Source organism: Scardinius erythrophthalmus (genome assembly GCF_964197995.2).
Source record: "Scardinius erythrophthalmus genome assembly, chromosome: 15".
In the NCBI taxonomy this organism is placed as follows: Eukaryota; Metazoa; Chordata; class Actinopteri; order Cypriniformes; family Leuciscidae; genus Scardinius; species Scardinius erythrophthalmus.
The window spans coordinates 22,055,259-22,076,626 of record NC_138235.1 but is presented as its reverse complement, the minus strand read 5'-3'; the positions used below and the strand labels follow the sequence as shown (position 1 = coordinate 22,076,626).

Genomic DNA, 21,368 nt, shown 5'->3' with positions numbered 1-21,368 from the left:
TGTTCATATTGTGTAACCACCATGTACCTGAATCTAAAGGACATGCGTGGACATTACCCCAGTCCTGTATCAAACGGCGCACTTCATGCACAATTGCTGAGTTGGCGCGTGCCTTGTGAAGTTCATAAGATCTTAGGATGAAATGCTGTTCATGAGCCCAAATGTATCCGCCATTATGTGGGCAAAGAGTTGCATTTGGGAAAGGGTCTAGCCCATCACATCAGTGGTGTGTTTGCCATGTGCTGGTGTGTGTGTGTTTAGTAGAGTCAGGCCAGAGGTCAGTATATGGAGTCCTTGGTGTTGGTTGACGTGTGAGTTGTGGTTGAGTCGTCCGGCAGGGAACCTCGACGTGGGGATCCGGTTTGGCAGCGCAGCAGTGCGAGCAGCTCACGGGACACACTGCTGGAGAAGGCTGTGTAGATCCACGGGTTAGTGCAGGAGTTTAGACTGGCTAGCAGCATCAGGATAGTGAAAGCAGCCCCTGTATGAGAGATAAAAGTCAACTCAGAGCCATTTGTGTGTATTAGTCTACTGCATTGACAATATAGCAATATCGTTGTGATAATAATCTGTGCAAGTCCATGAGATCATCTACCAGGTGAAAATCTTAAAATCGCTTAGAATAATAGCTTTAAAGACTGTAACACAAATGCAAATAATAATCCCTTATTCATATATGGGATTATGATTTTGCAGTAGTGACATTAACTGTAATTATTTGGACAGAAGCTGTAGTTTTTGTAAGGAAAAAGGCCATAAATTAATTACAAACTAACACAGTGAATTTGCATTTAAGACATATATAATATACTCTCATTGAAAAGTTGTTGGTAAGTTTTTTAAGAAGACGTTCACCATGGCTGCATTTATTTGATCAAAACTACATTAAAAACACTAATATTGAGAAATATTATTTATAATGAAAGTGTTATTTATTCTTGTGATGTCAAAGCTGAATTTTCAGCATCATTAGGCTACTCCAGTCTTCAGTGTCACATGATCCTTCAGAAATCATTGTAATATGCCGATTTGCTGCTCAAGAAACATTTCTTAATATAATCGATGTTGAAAACAGTTGCGCCGTTTAATCTTTTTTTGATGAATAGAAAATACAAAATTTCTATTTGAAATGGAAATATTTTGTAACATTAATGTCTTTACTGTCATTTAAGCTGACTAAAAAACAAGTAAGGTGGGGGGATATAAGCCATGTAGAACTTTAAAATGCTGTAATTGTGCTGATTTTCATAGTGATTTCGTTACCAGGTGGCTGGTCAAACTGTGCAGAAAGTCCAGTTTAATACAGAGGTGTAAACACCAATGAGATTACCCAACACTCAGGCGAGTGAGCAGGTGTTTTTCTGTTTATGTGTTAAAGGGAAAGAAAGCAGGGGGCAGTTAAAAAAGAAGAGGAAAATAAAAAGGGACTCATTGAAACCATGATTGATTATTTCTGCTTCTGGAGATCTCTCCTCCCACAGACTTTAGTTCCAGCCAAGCTCTAACACACCTGCCTGCAATTTCCCAGTAAACTTGAAGACCCTGATGAACTGATTCATGTGTTTTTGATTGTACTTGGAATGAAACTCTGCTGGAAGGTAGATTTCCAAGAACAGGCACCTCTGTTTTTGAGAGATTCCTGGAGAATGTGTTGATTGTTTGGTTATTTAACACCACCCTGCTGATGGCAAAGCTGAATTTTAAGCATCATTACTCCAGTCTTGTGTCACATGATCCTTCAGAAACCATTCGAATATGATGATTTGCTGCTCAAGAAACATTGTCTTATCATCAATGTTGAAAACAGTTGTGCTGCTTAATATTTTTGTGGGAGCTGTCATTTTTTCCTTGATCATAGAAATTTCAAAAGAACATTTATTTAAAATGTTTCAAATTGATCAAAATTGACAGTAAATGGATACTTGCTGAATGAACGTATTGAAAAAAAAATTGAAAACAATTTTACTTTAAAAATTGTTTGGTGTCTAATTAACAAAGTTAACTAATTCACATGCATGAAAAAAGTCTGTATAGTCTGTATCGAAAAAAATGTATTGGAACTTTTAACTAAACGTCGGGACTTTCAGATTGACACGATATTGATCTTTGCGATTTCTCCCATTGATTTTTGGCGAGTGGACTGTTCTAGCTTATTTCGTCGCAGATTTGATGAAACGTGTTGTATGATTGTGAAGCAATTTCCTGTTTCAAACTATTGCCTATTATGTTATGAACCCTTTAAAAAAAATACAGCACCGTGTTTATGGCATCCAAGAACCCTAAAGTGTGCAACAGTCAGGTTCCAGAAGAAAAAACTCCATAAGGAAATAGATTTTTAACGATAGCTTATAAACTTTTAAAGACAGACATACGGTGAGCCACGAGGTTGTTAATCCATGGTATTTGCCTCTGCTGAAGCCGTCAGGCCGCATGATTTCATCTTATTTTTTAAATAATCGTGTTTAACAGTGGAATTCCTGGTGAAAAACTACATCACCCATGATTCTGAACAGAAAATTACACCAGTCAGAGAGTCAAAAAAGCAACACGCTCCAAAATAGCTCCGCCCACTCCCATGAGGCACTGCAAATTATGTAATCGAGGCGATCCCTCTATGCTCTCAAAATACTGAAATGTTTGTATATATATATATATATATATATTTGCAATAGACTTATTATTTTTATACATATAAGCAACATTTGTAAATGAGTAGTCTTGTATTTCTCCATAGTTTTTAATTAGATTATGCTGTTCGCAATCCTTCATAGGATTGTAGTTCTTTCCCTCAATAAAACCATTAAGTACTACAGTCTTGTACCTTTGTGTTTTTGCCTAATTTTCAAAAACTTTTTCTGCAAACCAAAGTTTCAGTGTTGTGATTCACCTTGTAGCTGATTGGTTGGTTCATGGCTTATAACTCTTTAATGAAGACTATTTTAAAATCCATATGGGAGATATGGAAAAAAAAGAACATTCTTCCAGAACCAGCGCAGATGAAAAATGGGGCGACACTGTTGCAATATGTTGTGTGACTATACAGGACATGTACATACATGTATGTATCTACAGTAGTTAAAGTCTGACCTTGTTTTGGTGGGTTGGGGTCCCAGGCTGCCCATAACTGAACAATAAAGAAAGGAGACCAGCAGATGGTGTAGACCAGCACAATGACAAGAGTCATCCTAACTGTCTTAGACATGGCCTTGGTCACACCTGGGAGAGGTGGCGGGTGCGAATACTCTGTCGGAATGGGAAAAGCATCTGGAAGCACATCTGGCCACAGTTCAGAAGCTCCAGCGCTGTTTGGATGTCCAGCCAATGCACAAACGCTATTGGCTGATAATGACTGAGAATGGGAGGGGTCTGAGAGGTGGTTGGGGGTGTTTTGCTGGTGAGTTGTGATGGAAGGGGAGGAGCTGTCTGAAGAGGGGCGGGGCCCAAAGCAGGGCTCACAGATAGAGCTCCTGCAGGGTAAAGTCTGAGAGTAGTCTTCCTCTCTGGCACGATGTGAGGGGCTGCAGTGAGCTTGACTGAAACTGCTGTCAGCGTGGTGAGTGTGTCTGCTCTGTCTGTTTCTCTCTCTGCTCCTTCCCCTGCCCCCCTCCCGCTGAGCAAAGTGGAAGAAGACAGAGTTCCTCTTGAATTCTGCCGTCACCACCCGCTCTGACTTCAGGTAAATATTGTCATGGATTTCTCTGAAGATGCGAACCTGAGATAAAAAAGAGATAAATCAATGTAAAAATAGTCCGACCATGGAACAGAGTTGTGTGCCATTAAGAATGCTTTTAACTTTTGAAGTTCCTGGGTTTAAATTGTAGCAAACATTTTATGGTGGTATATAGCTAAATAAAAATCTGTGTCTGTTTTGAAAGTATTAAATTTAATTCAAATAAACATTCCTAATCTGAGGAAATCATGTTCTACACAGGAATAACACAGACAACACAGACTTTACAGAACATCCCATAGGAGATTTCTGTGAACAGAGTTATTTTGGGTAAACCATGCTCATAAAGTGGTAAAAATGTGTTGGGAATTTACATTGTCATGCAGTTTACAATATTTCCATAAAACTATCCAAACACACAGCTCCTCCAAAGACTTACATTAGAGCTTGTCTGAGAAAATTATGCTTGGCAACAGTCTTTGCCAGCGTTTTTGATCATTTTCACTAAAATTTCATGGCCCCCAGAATATTTTGTTGTATAAATATCTGAACATGCAATATGTCAAAAGAAAGAACAGAGCCTTTGTTTTTAAATAAAAACCTTGTTTTATTCTAGCTTAATGTATTCTTTTCTTATCGACACTTTAATGTGGGTAAGTTTCATAAAAAAGCAACATTTTGAGCAAAAAGCTAAGAGAAACGTGTTTTTGTATAAAAAAAAAACAAAAAAACTACATCCAGATCGGATTCAGAAGTAGATAGAGTCCATCAACACCCCTAATGCTTGCACAGTCCTTTAGCTCTCCCTGGGTCGACATTTCATTCTGTAACATTAGGCAGTTTTGATTTATATGTTGCTTAATATTGATGACATATGCATCTGCTTACATGTTATCGCTTGTTTCTGCTTCTTCTTCCCATGTGTTTTGATCAGGATATTCAGTACTCTTTAAGAAGATGCCAAATAGCGTCCCCTAGCGCAGTGGTTCCCAAACCTGTCCTGCCGGCACCCCAACACTGCACATTTTCTTTGTCTCCCTAATCAAACACACCTGATTCAACTCATCAGCTCATTAACCCATGTGATAATGAGCTGATGAGTTGAATCAGGGGTGTTTGATTAGGGAGACAAAGAAAACGTGCAGTGTTGGGGTGCCGGCAGGACAGGTTTGGGAACCACTGCGCTAGCGTATAGTCAATGGCGGAGAAGCGTTGTCTCATAAATGACAGAAATTTCCATCAATGGCGGGGAAGAGTTAAGGGAGGCTTAGCAAAAGAGCGAGTAGTCATTTACATTTATGCATTTGGCAGGCGATTTATCTCAAATATGTTGCATTGCATTTATTAATTCATACATTTACATGTATACATTTTATCAATTCATGCATTCTAGGGATCAAACCCATGACCTTGGCATTTCTAGTGCCTTGCTCTTTGTTTTAAACTAAAGGAACACTACGTCAAAATTAGTCAAAAGAAAGCCAAAATTCCTACAGCTGAATTCTGAATCTCACCTATTAATTTCCATTATACATGCTAAGCCTTTCTTATTCTATAAAGCATTGTTAGACAAGAGATGTCAAAGCCATACCATTTTAATAATAATAAAAAAAAAGAGTAGGGAGTGAGAGATTGAGAGGGAAAGAGAATGAGCTGGAGATACCTGACAGACAGTGATGATTAAGGCTGGCAATACGAACACAGCCACAGTCATCCAGGTGACGTATGCTTTAAGACCCCATGGCTCAGCAAAGTGGCCCCAGCATTCAAACACCCCAGGGGACACCTCTGACCGTGAGAAGATAAACACCTATGTATGAGCGAGCAGAGAGTCATGAGCTTGAACAACATATTAAATAAATCAGTCAGGAATGATCTGAGATGTATTCCTCACCTGTGGTAAACTGAGCAAAAGGGCCAGGCCCCATGCAACCATGATAGGGGTGTTCCAGCGAGAGGGCGCGCCCCCGCGATACGCCTGCAGGGGGCAGCAGATGGCATAGTGCCGATCCACAGTCATGGCCACGATCATATAGGATGATGCGAACATCCCGACAATCTGCAAATATTTGACGGAGCGGCACAGAGCGTCAGGGCCATGGAAGTGCTCAGTGATGTCCCACACCAACTGTGGCAGCACCTGGGGACAAAATAAAAACATATAATTAGAATTTATGATCACGAAACTCTAGATGGCACATCATTTACTACATGGCACAAGCTGATTGGCCTCGCTGTGTTTGCTGTAAGCTGGTCCTGCAGTGCGCTATCAGAGTTCCTCTGAAACCCTCCACCTCCACCTGTCTAGAACTGCTAAGGGATTTATGTCTATATATGCAGCAGCAGCAGATCTTACATGCTCACTTGCTCTGAAACAACACGTGTATGCGATCTTGTCCACCAAGACCAAATACATTAACATTATCTCATCTATTCACATGCTAAAACTATTTCAGGAGTTGTCATAATTGAACTGCCATTATTTTACCATGACAAACACATTCTTTGCCACATTAGCAGCTAACATCTAGGGATGCAGGATTTGAAAAAAAAAAGATCAATTTAAATTCTGATAAAAAATGTGATTGAGATTTAAATTGAGTGTGTTTGTGTTCAAGTTTCAGGTCTGCTGTGCTTGTTTTTAGGAATGCATAAATTGGCCAAAATGTTGGTCATTATATAAATATTATAATTCTCATTATTATTTTGATCACTATTACTTTTAAATAAAATTGTTAAACAAAATAAGAAATATTACTGTTGTAACATTTCTAAAGCACGCGGCACACTTATTAAATAAAATTTCAGCCTTTGCATAAAAGCCATATCACAATTATTTTGATTAATATTAATCTACAATTTATACAACTTCCCTGCTGACACTCATTACTCCCACGCTTGATACGTCAACTGCATTTTATTAAATGTAGTCTCTATGTTTCCACTGAGATCAGTGATTACTCATTACCCGCTCTTTTCTCCGCACTCATCATTTTAATAGTCTGAAGAGGCGGTTACCTGAAAGAAGGCCACTACCAGGTCAGCCACGCACAGATTGACCATGAAAAGGTGCATGGGAGCATGTTTCTTCCTACGCAGCAGCACCCACAGCACAAATCCGTTACCCAGAGCAGTGAGAGCAAGCACCAGCCCCAGCACCCCAATCTCCGCCTGGGCCAAGGCTTGGTCCCGTACCCGTGGAGGGGCAACTGGCTGCATTGTGGGCCTCATGGTGGTCCATGTGACGTTCTCTGATGGAAACAGCCAGAGGAAAGACCCTGTGGCCCCATAACTGCTGCTGAGATTGAAGAGGGAGCTTGACAGGTCTGGTGGCCCCTCCATCTCCAGCACAGAGCGATTGGGCTGACCCAAATTCTCTTCCCAAGAGGCCATCCTCATGACCTACAACAAGGACAGATGTGAGAGGCAAAACTAAAACATTCTAATACTGATCCCTCGCTGGCCTAAATTGGTAAACAAACAGTTGTAAATCATTTTAATAAAATTAGGTCAAATGAATTTAATTTTGTTGGCTATTTCTGTAGCTCTTCTACGCGAGTAATGGAATGGTGTCGTCTAAATCAAATGAGAACATTAGGAGGATGTCTTCCATATCATCTCAAATTAAATTCTCCATCTCTACTTCTGTTTTTAGGGAGGTTTTAGAGAAAGCTCTTAAAACACGTTAAATCATTGTGTATTAACTAAAACAGAAAGAAACTTATGATACATGTACTCAAACTTTTGAGGGTAGTTTTGATGTTTAGATAGATTTGTCCTCAAGTGGAAATTTGTTTCCACCGTAGATGTGCACATAACTTGTTAAATTATCGACATATCATTATACATATCATATCATATAGTTTTGTTTGAGAGAAAGAGGCAATAAAATGAGATGAATTTATTAAATATAGAGTTGAATCATTGTCCGAACACTGCAATTTCTTCATAAAACATTAAAATAAACTCTGTTCTCTTTGTATCTGCCTCATTAAGATGCTGCGTGGTAATGATGACCAGCTGCTAAAACACATTAAAGCAAATTTATTTAGCAAATATCTGAAAGGCAACTCTGAGAATCTCTTGGTATTTACTCATCCTTTATCTCCAGACACAGGAAAACATATTTGCAGTGAGACTGAGAAAAAAAAACGAAAGAGATATGGGAACAATTATGGTTTTAATCTCTCTTTTGGATACACAGCGTATGACTGAGGCATGGGTGGGAGGAGGGAGGGGAGGCAGGAGGACAGGCTTTCAGGGACTAAATAGAGAAGAATGCAGACTTTATAATTATTATGTGCTGACATACAGTGTATAACTGAAATGAAAATTAAGTTTGCTTTTACTTACATTAAACTTCATTTTTGCCTAATTTACTGAATACACTCATAAATTTCATGCTTTTAAAGTATTTTAAAGCAATTTACCTTACAAGCATAGTGGTATTAAGGATATAGTAAATCAAATATGAGTAAAAGAGTGAAAGTGCAAAAGCCTTTAAGAAAAGAGCATCGGATAATAAAGGCAGAACAGTGTGGGTTACTGTGAAGAGTACTGCCACTATAAATTAGGAGAAAATGTGCATCTGTATCTTGTAAAAGTGGATTCGAAAGACTAGATTTATTAACATCTTTATATTTATATGTGGAGATACACTGGTCTGTGTGCTGGCTTCGGGGTCTGTGTACCTTAATAATTTGTTTTCTCGTTTTTGTCTTCAAAATGGAAAAAGCGTGGGGGGAAACACTCATTTATCACATATTCGACCCTTCTCATGAACATGAAAATTAGACATAAATAGACCCACGTGTGAAATATTGAAATTATTAGTTTATCTCAAAAATATTAATTTACTTCGCATCTTCATACACAATTACCCCTAGCCTACATATTTGGCAAACTGCCTGTTTTATTTAACAGACCAACTATCAAAATCTGTGTGGCAAAGCTGTGCGATGCACGCAAATGAACCATGGTTACTACAAATAAAAAACCCAAAACATGGTTAATATTTAAACCATGGTAACCACAAATTAACCATGGTTTTGCTGCACTAACCATAGTTTAATGGTATTTGTAGTAACACTGTGGTTATACAAATGGTAATCAATCTGCCAAAAAAACATGGTTACTACACTTTTACTATAGCGAATGCATTTAGGCTACACTGATGTGAAGTGCAGACTAGTATCGCTTCGAGTGTACACTTTGAACTAACACTGAACAATAGTCCTTAGCATTTGTGTTCCATGATTTTTTCTTTCATTCTTCTGGTGTTTGTAAGCTCATGTGTGCTGTGTTGTCTTCCATAAGTGTATTCCTGTCGTTTTGATTGATTTACGTGTGGATTAGCGAGAATGGAACCAGAAAGCTCTCGAATGCAGTTTGTTTTAAAATTAGCTCTTGATTCAAGCCCAAGTCTCTGCGACCTGCAATATTTCATTCACTTCATTCATTCATTCATTCTCACTCACTCCTCCTGCTCTCACTCTCTCCATCTGGAGTGGCGCTTTTCATCTTGTGTTTACATAATCAATTCACAACAGAAATAGCCTCCTCAGAGCTGGAGTCCTAATGAAATGAATGTAGGTCTTCCTTTGACGTCGCCTGCTGAAAACCCGTCAGTTGCTTGGTGTCAGTTTTGTCGTCTGTTCGCGCTCTTTGCATGTCCTGACTACTTTCCGTTATCTACTTTGATACCTCCTGGGAAATTACAGAAAGAGCCTCCTCATGTGCTCTGGGTCTTTAAATGTTTCTGAAGCTGGCACTGGCTATTCATCAGGAGGCTGAAAGCGGCTCTGTGATTTGCCCCTGCTGGGCAAGTGTATATGATACGCTCAGTCAAGTCTGCCCGTTGGATAAATCCCCAAAATGAGATCTCTTTCATATCTCAATTGTTTCCCATATACAGCAGAGAGATCACAGGGAGAGCAAATGGAGTCTCCATCTCAGATTTTGCAGGAGACTCATTTGCTCTCTGTAATTTTTAGCAGAAACAACTGAGATATGAAAGAGATCTCATTTTGGTTCCAACAGAAATATCACATAGGGTTTTAAAAGAGATCGCAACAGTATCGCACAGTGTGGTCAGATTTGTCTAGTGTAAGAGGTTTTTTTTTTTTTTTTTTTTTTTTACACAGACTGCACAATTGTGTAAATGTCTATTTTATATTTTTCCGTATTTTTACCTGAAATATATTTGTACATTTTTCCTTCTGGAATGTTATTGTTATGAAATGTGAACAGTATTTTATACTACAGTCTCCTTTTTTTACATTAGCCTACCTATTCATTGTGATATTTCCAATCCTGGGATTGAGGACTAAATTATGTGAGCTTTGCTATCTGCATGGATTTTATAGCTCTAAACTCGTAGGCTACATCTAAATTAATCCGGATAGATATGAAAACTGAGTTTTCATTTCAAAACGCTCTCCGTTCACAGTAGCATTTTCAAGCGTTTTCCAAAAGTTTCTCATCCACACTGAAACGTATGAAAGCGCAAAATTCGCCTTACAGCGCATGTGTAAACCCTCATAAAAGCTCACTGAGATGATACAGACAGAACAAGACATAGGCTAATCAAGTTATCACGCAATTCTTCTGGCGGGATCATTTTATTTAGCAAAATATTCCAGGTCACTCGCACTCACCATTATGTTTGGTCTAAAACGCAACTGCTCTCATGTTTTGCTGCAGGACAGCAAATGCGAGTGAATTTTCTGTCAAAGTAACATATTTTAGCAACAGTGTAAAAGTGAATAGCTAACACATAACAGGCACAATACCCGTATAAACATGAATATTTAATGGTACAGTATGCTTCACATGACTTAAAGGGTTAGTTCACCCAAAAATGAAAATTATGTCATTAATGACTCACCCTCATGTCGTTCCAAGCCCATAAGACCTCCGTTCATCTTCGGAACACAGTTTAAGATATTTTAGATTTAGTCCGAGAGCTCCTCCATTTTAAGTCAATGGACGGCATACTGTTCACGTCCAGAAAGGCAATACAGACATCATCAAAGTAGTCCATGTGACATTAGTGGCTCGATCTTAAGTTTATCAAGCGACGAGAATACTTTTTGTGCGCAAAAAGTAAACAAAAATAATGACTTTATTCCACTATTCATTTCCTTCTCTCGATGTCTGTATTGCCTTTCTGGACATGGACAGTATGCCGTCCATTGACTTTTAATGGAGGAACAGAAAGCTCTCGGACTAAATCTAAAATATCTTAAACTGTGTTCCGAAGATGAATGAAGGTCTTATGGGCTTGGAACGACATGAGGGTGAGTCATTAATGACATAATTTTCATTTTTGGGTGAACTAACCCTTTAACATGTATCATTATTTTCACATACCTCCGGTTTCACAGACGTGAAAATGCCGTTTTCAAATTTATCCACTTTGGAGAGCGTGTGGACAAGGCCTTATTGTATGTCAACAAATGTCTCATGCGTTTTTATTTAGAAGACACATCACAAGTCTTCTGAGCTAGGAAAGAGCAACTTCTGAGCGATCAAATCTGAGCAAAACCACACCAAACAGAGACATGTCCTCTGTCTCTTCAACCTTCATCTGCTGGTTATCAGGCGGACACTAAAAATATTTCCAGTTTCCCGTGGTGCTCTGCTTGGAGGTCAAGGGGGTAGATTGAAAAAGAAGAGATGAGAGTGGAGGATGTGAAAGCCAACTGTGGAGAGCAGCAGTGCACTCATCCATCTCTCACTCCGTTGCTCCTCTCTCAGTTCGTATCATCTCTCTGTCACCTCTGCTGTTCACAGTATCTGATTTTTACGTAAATATCGTCCTTTCAGCAGATCAAGCTGTCCTTGATAGCTTCTATTCCAGGTCAAAAGCAACTGCACAGTAACAGTTTTAGCAAAGCTCAACCTGGCTCTTCACTTCATCAAAAGCTGAGCTTCAGATGTGCAATGCCTTTCAGATGCTGAATGATGCTCATGGGTAAATAGTCATTTTAAAAGTGATGGTGTTCTGTGCCAGTCCAGGGTCATATGAGAGAAGGAAAGGACGTTCATGGCACAGCAGTGGGGTGCACTGGGACTTTCTAAAGGTGCCTTTTGCCATCAAATAAATAAATAAAGGTGAAAAATAAGAGAGATAATACTAGAAGACACAGAGAGAAATAGAGGAGAGAGAGAATACAAAAATACGTACTGCAAATTTAAAAATTGTAAAATTAATTTTAAAATTAGGGAGCAAGATGATAAGTGCACTTGTACGTGTATGATCCAGATGTTTATGTGACAAATATAAATAAATGTTTAAGTTTATACTGTATCAGTTTGTTGCACACAAAATAAATATACACATATGGAAAATTTAATAATTATATATATCATAGATTTTTATCCATTTTTTAAAACTATCTAATATATTTATGTTGTCCAAAATACATTTGAACAACAAAAAAATGTACCCAAAATAATAGATTTGGAAGTAGCTACATGTTATTACATATTTTGGCATTTGAAAGTCTACACAAAATCTATTTTAATTTTCAAACATATATTTTCTTAAGCCACACTGTTTAAGATGTGTATTTGAAATACATTTTACCCAGAATTTTATTATTATTATTGCCATACATGCATATAATCATTCTTCATTTTATGTGTAGTATATGCAGTTTCAGAAATGTAGTTCAAAATCGGAAAAACTATGATTTTAAAATGGGGAATTGAAATGGGTCAGCGGTTCTTGGTGTCCTCAGGTTTTGTGGTCAGCGATATCTAGTGGGTTGCACTACTTTTTCTAGCGTCATCTTATATGGTCCGTTATTTCAAGGTACCTTATGTCACTGGTCAAAACTGGTCAAATACAAATCCTGACTGAGAAAATAGCAATGACAACATAGCTAAGGAATGATATTCTCATCTCACAAAAACAATTAACTAATAAGGTAAATTTACATCTTAATTGTGAAGTTAATTTGTAACATTGGCAGTCTGTTTTGTTTATTAGTTCAGTTTAGTCTTCCTCTGCCCCTGCTTGTTTGTTTCTATGGTTACATATTGATTAGTTAGATCTGTTCAGGTGTGTCTTGTCTTATCTTGTAAGCTCTCCGGTTTGTTTGTGTATTTAAGCCCTGTGTCTTCAGTCTTTGTCAGTTCTTAACGTTGTACTATGTTGGTTGTGCTGTTCCTGAGTCTGTATTTGTGATGGTTTGAGTTTATTTAATAGAAGACTGCTGCACATGGATCCTGCTTCCTCCTCTGCTTCAATCAACGTGACATAATTATTGTACAGCTTGTGTGAAATGAGAAAATAGTGTGTTATAAATGCTAAAGAAAATACTACATTTGATAATATTCATGTTGAAAATAGAAAACATGCTCAGAAGGTCCATCATGATGATTTCTTTTGATGATCCTTCTGCCAGTGAGTGTGTGTGTGGACTGATCTCACGCTGAGCAGTGATGAAGTGCAGATAAGGAATTTATCAATGTACGTCAGCACATCAGATCAGCGTGTTATGTGGCTACACTGGAATCTGTGTGCGTGCATGTCTGGTGGACTAGGCGAAAAAGACGTGTAAGGAAAGTAATCCCTAATTTATGAACACCCCCCCAGGAATGCCTCACAGCAGGAGAAGCTACTGTATAGTGCAGCGTCGCTATCTGGAAAGGAAAAGCAGGATAGACAGAGGAGAATAGAGGGAATGGTGGCAATTAACCGCAGTGGATCTTTTTTCAATATAAGTAATTGTCTGAGTCACAAAAAGACCATATTAAAACTTTTTTTCTTTCAATTTTAAGTAATATTTCAGATTCTGCCCCTTTTTTTTTTTGGTCAGAAATCAAATTATTGTGACATTAATTATGTGACTTTTTGTACAGACGGTCAGATGTTCTTGTTTCCAATGAAGTTCAAGATGTTCTTTAGATCAAATCATGCTTGAAAATATGATAATCAGGTTTTACACAAACTCGTGATAATTATGAATTACATTTTTCCTTCAAATTTGCAATGCTTAGTTTAATTTAATTAGGAAATAATGCATTTTCACTGTTTAAAAAGGTATACAACTTTTGAATGCAACTGCACACATCTAACTTTGACCCAAAAAGGTCATTCTGCATAGTCCTGGCTGTTTCCAAGAAAAAACACTTGCAAGTATATCTCGATCCTTCTTTATTAATATTTTGCGTCTTTGTCAATCACAGGAAAACAGCCACACCACAGGAAGGATGACTGAGTGATCCACCTATTTTCATCTGTTCGCTCTTTTGTTTATCTAACCCATTTCTGCTGTCTGTTTGTCCTTTCATGTTTTAGCTCTGTTCTGTGCTCGGGTCAGAATCCCAGACTCCTGCCCAAGAACACACCCGCATTCCTCCAACACTGAGAGACATTTTACTAGAGTATAGTATAGTGAGGTATAGTTGTGGCAAACATTTTTTGCAAATATTCTTCATTTTACAGTTTTTCAGGTACATTAAAAAAATGTAAATGTGATGTGTGTGTGAGAGAGAGAACGAGGACATGGAGATCTTGGAAACAGGTTCATGCTCTACTGGCTGGTCTACATGTACTCATTAACTCATTGCATATATCCCTGTTTAAACAGATCACAGTGTAGCAGTCCTCACAAACACACCGAAACCTTGGAAACAATGAAAATAACAATCGAAACTACAAAAACAATACGAGCAAACAATCCATACCTTTTTATCCTTCTTTATTGTGCATAGTCCAGGCCATACACAAGGGAACCAAACCATAAGTGAATACATCATCAGACAACGATGGACTTTGAAACCTCTCAGGTTCACAGAGTGTTTATGTTTGTTTACTTATAACTCTATATTCTCTCCATGATTTCAAAGTTCTTAGTGAGGCACATTAACATTTAGGCATGAATCCAGCCTATGTTAGTGCAACTCTGGTAAACACCGCTGAAATTTGGAACAGCTGTGGGGCACTTGCAACCTAACTTGACCTAGTATTTGTTTTCGCTCAGTCCAAAAATCCATAAAGCTTTGTAAGGTTTCAACAAAAGCAGGTCACACATGTTGACTCAAGACAACTGAGATTCCAGTTTTGCAGAATTAACAGGTTCCATTGCATAGCTACTTTTGTTTTCTAAATCCTGAACAATTAAGCATGCAACGCACTGAAGATTTTAATTACGTTTTTGTTCTATGGATTAATGCATGGAATGTTAAACGAGCTATATGTAAGAATTTTATTTTGTGTATTAATAGCTTTTTTATTGACAATATGTGAACAGCTTGTAACAAAATTTAAAAAACAAGACCTTTCGGTACACCTTGCTAGTACCAGGTTGGGCCCCCTTACCAGCAGAACTACCTTAATTCTTCATGGCACAGATTCAACAAGGTGCTGGAGACATTCCTCAGAGATTTTGGTCAATATTGACATGATAGCATCATGCAATTTCTGCACATCAATGATGTGAATCTCCCATACCCCCACACCCCAAAGGTGATTTTTTGGATTGAGATCTGGTGACTGTTGAGGCCATTTGAGTATAGAGAACTCAGTGTCATGTTCAAGAAACCAGTTTGAGTTGATCTGAGCTTTGTGACATGCTGGAAGTAGTCATCAGAAGATGATACACTGTGGGCATAAAGGGATGGACATGGTCAGCAATACTCAGGTAGGCTGTGGTGTTTAAATGATGCTCAGTTGGTAGTACTAAGGCCACGTTCAAAGTCACTTAAATCCCTTTCTTCCCCATTCTGATGCTCAGCATCAACAGCATCATGCTCATTCTTGAACTTCAGCAGATCGTCTTGACCATGTCTACTGTACATGCCTAAATGTTTTCTGTCATGTGATTGGCTGATTAGATATTTGCATTAACAAGCAGCTGAACAGTTGTACCTAAATGAAAATATTTGTAAACCTACATAATTTATAGCCTAATATGAAATTCTCATGAGATAAACCAAAGTTCTAGCCAAGAAATCTATATGCACCCTAGCGGCAGCAAATGTAATTTGCAGCCATGGTCGTCTATCAACTCTCTGTTGGCTTGCGAGCTGGAAAAACCAAACTCTAGTCAGGCCAATCACATCGTGTATTGAGTCGGTGGCTGGGCTTAACATAATGACGGCAGAGTTATGACGGTTCTGCGTGAATTCCCTGCTACTTGAAAACAGAGAAGATGGGTTTTTCGATTCAGCTTTGGCCGCGACTCTGCGAGATTTTGCCGGATACGGCAAAATTTTAATCCATCAACTAGCTCCGCTGGTGGAAAAACGCTCTGGTTGGTTGTAACGCTATCCTGTTGCGTGCAGAAGGAATTTGAAAGACAACCGTTTATCCTGCCCCTCGGATCGAGCCCTGCCAATGGTGTGTTCCCAGACCCAACATCTTGATGTGGGTCTGGCTTGTTCTTGATGTGGGTCTGGCTTGTCAGGCTACCAAAGTTCCACTTCACAAAATCATTTAGAAGGCAATCAATCACAAATGTAATCACCCTACACTATCACCATGACCAAATGTCCAGAAAATCATCAGGCGTTCATGGATAAAGCATTTCATGAAAGACTGTAAAGCATTTTAGAGTCCTAATTAAGAGGAAAATGAAAAGCATCAAGTGCAATTAGTGCCGCTCTGAAACACACGGGCCTCCATGTGTATATAAGAGTGATGGATGTATAGTGACCTTTCCAGCTGACCTCAGCCATATAATTCCACCATTCAGAATGTGTGTTTACCTCAAAATGAGATGAAGCGAATTCATTTTATGAATACTTTGTATGAACTGTATAAAGTACTGTTCACATTGTTCCACAAGTTAATTATTTCAGCATTGTACTGCAGATGACTCTGAACTGACAACTGAACTGTGATTTAACCTAACTCTAGTTGGCTGCTGCACCCATGCATACGCTTTAACTTTACCTGTGATAAAACAGAAACTATTCTGCCCATATTCTACACAGTAAAAAAAAATCCCATAAGATGTATTGTCAAAAACTGGGAGCTCTGTCTTTGCCAGAAATTCATAATTAATGATGGCAGTTTTTCAGGCATATTTTACTTTTTAAACATATATTTAACTAACATATATTTAATATATCAACATTACATGATGAAACAAAGCTCATAAAGTTGAAGTTCTCTTTGAGCATTTACTAGCTTAATATGTAAACAGAATGCTCAATATAACCCACTCAAACAGCATGACATTAAAAAAATACATCAAATATTAACCAAGCAACATAAAATGTTACATATAGGCTACCTACCTATAGGTAAAATATGATTAAATGTGACGTGTCATACAGAGAATTATAGGAACATCCTTTTACTGTTTATCATTTGACTCACTTTTTACTTGCTTTTATCAATATTTTAGGGATTGCTTTGACAACAAATTGTAATCATAGATTTTAAGGTAACTTATATATTAAAACAGAATATCTTTAAAGTAATTCAAGGTGTAACTTAGTTATCCAATGCAGTTTTTACTCTATTTTACATTCTTTTCCTGTTAAAATTACTGACATTTAAAAAAAATTAAAGTCATAAAGTCAAAAGTATACTCGAACTCCACGTGATTTTATTTAACACATTATTTAATGTCCCTTCATCTTTTTTTTTAATCTCAAGCCTAAAGTAAGAAAATACATAGGTCTATGGCAATAGTTAACTTTTTGGGGTTAACAAAATAAAAATGCACCTTATTGGCCCTCAGATAACCTTCAGATAATTTGAATACAGACAGAATATAGTTTTAATACAGGCTATCATTTGCAATTTTCGTTTGTATTATTTTTAGCCATTAGGAACAGCAGGGACGCTATTTATTCCAATGGTCAAACACTCAATACATAATCCTAATATATTCAACATTAAAATCATGTTTGACATTGTAGTGCCTGAAGAGAGCACGTGAATAACATAGTTTAGTGGTGCGCGCGAACAGAAAGCGCTATATGTGACCGCTGATTGATTAGCAGCACTTACCTTCAGTCAGCTCCTTTTCTTCACTGTACGTACTTCACTTTGCGATATAATCCACAGTTTTCTTCACGAACTAAGCCACATATTGCTCTGTCCATGCCACGTTCACGCCTTCTGTCTTGACACTGAATCTCTTTTAGATATCCACCGTTTACCATTGTGACTTTGCTTAGGGATTATGTAAAATAATTTAAGTTAAATTTGCTCCTGTCCGTCCAGCTGTCAGACAGAAAAGAAAAGTAAGTCTATAGCCTATTTCTTTCTCATGCTCTGTCAGTTTCAGTTATGTCTCAGTATATACTCTGATCTAGTGAGCGCACTAAACGTATTTTGCCTGGTCTACTTGTGTTCCTCCAACTGTCTCCCTCTCTCCATGAACTCCTCCCCTCATTAGCCTTCATCCACACTCCAGCTGCTTTAATCATATACAGATCATCTAGAATATGGGGACATTATACAGTATATATGCACTCAATAAAATCATGGCAACAGATTACAAGCAACATTATTAATTAAAAACATGTATATGTATATAATTATGTATCAATCATATAAGTTTCTTAAAATAAATAATTCAAAATGAGTCACTGTAAATAGATCATTACTTTCTGAATGGAAGTGTTACACTTTCCTATTTACATTAAGTAAATAAAATAATTATAAAATATTCATTTATGTGCGTAATAAACGTATAATTTCAAGTAGAGGAACAAACTCATCCTGACATATAATGTGACAAAATCAACAACAACAGTGTAAATGCACTTGCAAACTGTCAAATATAAATTATTCATGCCCCAGTGCATACTGGGATAAGGCTGAATGGGTAATGCCTGTACATTTAAAACGGCTTGTTTGCATTTTGTTGGATTCACTCAGTAATTCCTCATTTTTGTTCAAAAAGGATCACTATGCCTTATGAATAGATTTTTCTTCCAGACATATTTAAATGGCTTTAAATGAACCCATAGTCAAAATTCATTTGAACACAATTCTGTTAGTGTTCACTTTCATGAAGAAGCACAGAATATATATAAAAATAAAAATAAATCCATTGATATTCTTAGCTCAAATAAATACATTTTCACTCACTGATGTCAAAGAAGAACTAAAGAAGGTGTTTCTTATCAGTGATTTTTACAGTATATTAAAAAATATGTGTGAAATGCAAAACTGGTAATATTGCAGCTGACTTAAAAAGTTCGAGAACAGGCTTTTTTTGTGTAGTCGAGGCTGTTTGATTGTCTCGAACTGGTTTGGACATGGAGTTATGTCACTGAAGTAATCGCAAGTGAAACACTCAAGTTGTCTAATGCACATCGGTCTCATTGTAATCACAAGTCCTTTGTGTATCCTGTTTCTTGGAACGGTAAAATCTATTGCAAAATCACAGGAGTGAATGATGACTCTGAAACTCGACACTCTTCATCCATCTTGATAATCTATGTGTGTGCAAACAGCACAGAACAAGAAATCCCATGTTTTTCTTTTCCCTCCAGGAGGACGAAATTAGACCTGACAGGCTCATTATACAATGAAATTAATCACATTAAAGGACTGATTAAAACATGGAAGAGATTACACACTTACACTGAATACATAAACATGAATGTGCTCAGCCTCCGAGCGTTTCTAACACCTGCTCCTCTGAAAGGGATTAAATGGAAGTTTGAGCAAATTACCGTCTCTTTTCCCTGCAAGTTAAATGAGCTCAGAACTCCATCCTCAGCAGTCTCAGTGCTTGAGTCAGCCAAAAAATAAAGAGTGACATAAATCCCTTCCCCCCTTTTCAAGCTCTCCCTCAGTCCTGCCTAATCATTTTTCCTGATGACGGAACAATGGAGAGATAGATTAAATGGAAGGATTGATAGAGAAGAAGTAAGAGTGGGACTGATCTGAATGTTTAAAAAGTAATTAACTGCATGGGTAAATGGAGTACAGAGCTGATTCATGGTTCGGTTAGCAGTGACCCTCTGTGCGATTGTTTTGCTCACACAGTGAAACCGAGGCGGTGTGCAGTCAGTGCGAACGAGTCTGTTCATTCTCCCTGCAGAGGCAGCATGAGTGTCTGCACATACACACTAGCACTGAAAGAGGGAGAACGCTACACGCCGATTACTTAAAGTGTGTGTCAGTGCAAGAGAATTCAAGCTTTGTGAAACTTTCCTTCCACAGACCAAATCAAGTTTCAAATCTATTACAACTTGTCCCAAACAAGCAGGTCTAGCTGAAGAAAGCTCTCTGTTAGTGTTCCCATTAACTGCAACTGTAATGGCTCTGCAAGCACAGACACCCCCGAAAGTATGTGATTTGAAATCTGCCATATTTGTTCATGTGGATTCGGCTCTGGCCAATCACTTGAGCCGTAAATGCCATGCGATTCTGGGCTGCAGGAAAATGGCATCATAAAAATGCTGATTGACTTACTATTTAAAGCCTGTCACTCGCCTATCGCTGTGATGTCAAAAGCAGTAGAAAAAAAATCCATTTCATGCTCCAGTCCTCCAAAAATATGTCGTCACCTTTATTTATATAGAACTACATACTCTTTCAAAGCAGCTTTACAGTGACAAACAGGAAAATAATGATTCAAAAGCTGTGCTTTTCACTGTCGGGCCAAAAGCGAGCGTGCTAGCGTACCGGGGCCAGTCGCGTTTCCACTTTAACTTTCGGGGCCAACAGCCAGTGTTAGGTAAGTTACTCAAAAAAAGTAATCCACTACAAATGACTAATTACTACTTTAAAATTGTCATTTGATTAATAATTGATTACTGCATGTAAAAAGTAATCAGATTACTAATTACTTTACTTTCAAGTTACTTTGAAAACCTATCAAACCTACAAGAATACACTACAAAGTGAAACTCAGTTCTTTTCGTAATTGAATAATTACTGAAAAATATTACATAAGTATATGAAAACAGCAACTTGACTTAAAGATCCAATTCATTTCTAGAACTTAAACTTAACATAAACCCAATGAAAAATTTAGTCTTTTTAAAAGTGTCTGTACAGTATGTCTTATATATACAACATTCCTTGCTGTGTGTAATGTGTGTGGTAGCTTAACTGTGTTTGTGTGCATTAAAGACAGAAAAAAATAATTTAAATTGATAACACTTGAAAACAATATATATATATATATATATATATATATATATATATATATATATATATATATATATACATTGCATATTTGAATGCTTGAAGTTGTTTTTTCAGTATGCATGAAACATGAAACTGCATGAAACTGCAAAGTTAAAGTTTCGTCTACACTACAGGGTACAAATTAATTTTTACTTCTCATTTATTTTACTTGTCAGTAAAATAGCGGTTGTATCTCATCAAAAGAAGTTTCTTAAAATCGCTAAACTAAGGTTTTAGTGCTTGTGCTGGTACAGGGATAGCCCAATTACATCCCAGACAAGTCTCCTTCCTGTGAGGAGTAGGTTTAGGTATGTTAACTAATTAAAGGAGAACTCCGGTCAATTTTAACATTGAGCTCATTTTTTTGTAAATTTGGAGTGCTGTCAATACAGAGAACAACGACAAAAATCGGTGTTGCCTACACCGAGTTATTCTATTTTTAAAATTTGCACCCTGTTGACTTCAATGGGGCAAGTACTAAACCTGCTTTTAGCCTCTTAACATCCTTGATGTGTCATTACAAGTGCACAGCTAATGTGAGTGATTCCTTCTGAGTGAACACGGGTGAATCTGACTGCA

At 37.6% G+C, this 21,368-nt stretch overlaps 1 protein-coding gene across 1 annotated transcript; it reads right to left on the bottom strand.

Moving 5' to 3' along the window:
* Positions 1 to 278: 278 nt before the first annotated feature.
* avpr2ab (arginine vasopressin receptor 2a, duplicate b) lies at positions 279 to 17,971 on the bottom strand (the record flags this gene model as incomplete). Its single annotated transcript, XM_081386511.1, has 6 exons — positions 17,646 to 17,971; positions 6,689 to 7,072; positions 5,565 to 5,810; positions 5,334 to 5,480; positions 3,088 to 3,712; positions 279 to 481 (listed from the first exon to the last, which is right to left on the bottom strand). Exons 2-6 carry the CDS (start codon positions 7,067 to 7,069, stop codon positions 279 to 281), a joined length of 1,602 nt encoding a protein of 533 aa, XP_081242637.1. The 5' UTR covers positions 7,070 to 7,072; positions 17,646 to 17,971.
* Positions 17,972 to 21,368: the final 3,397 nt, after the last annotated feature.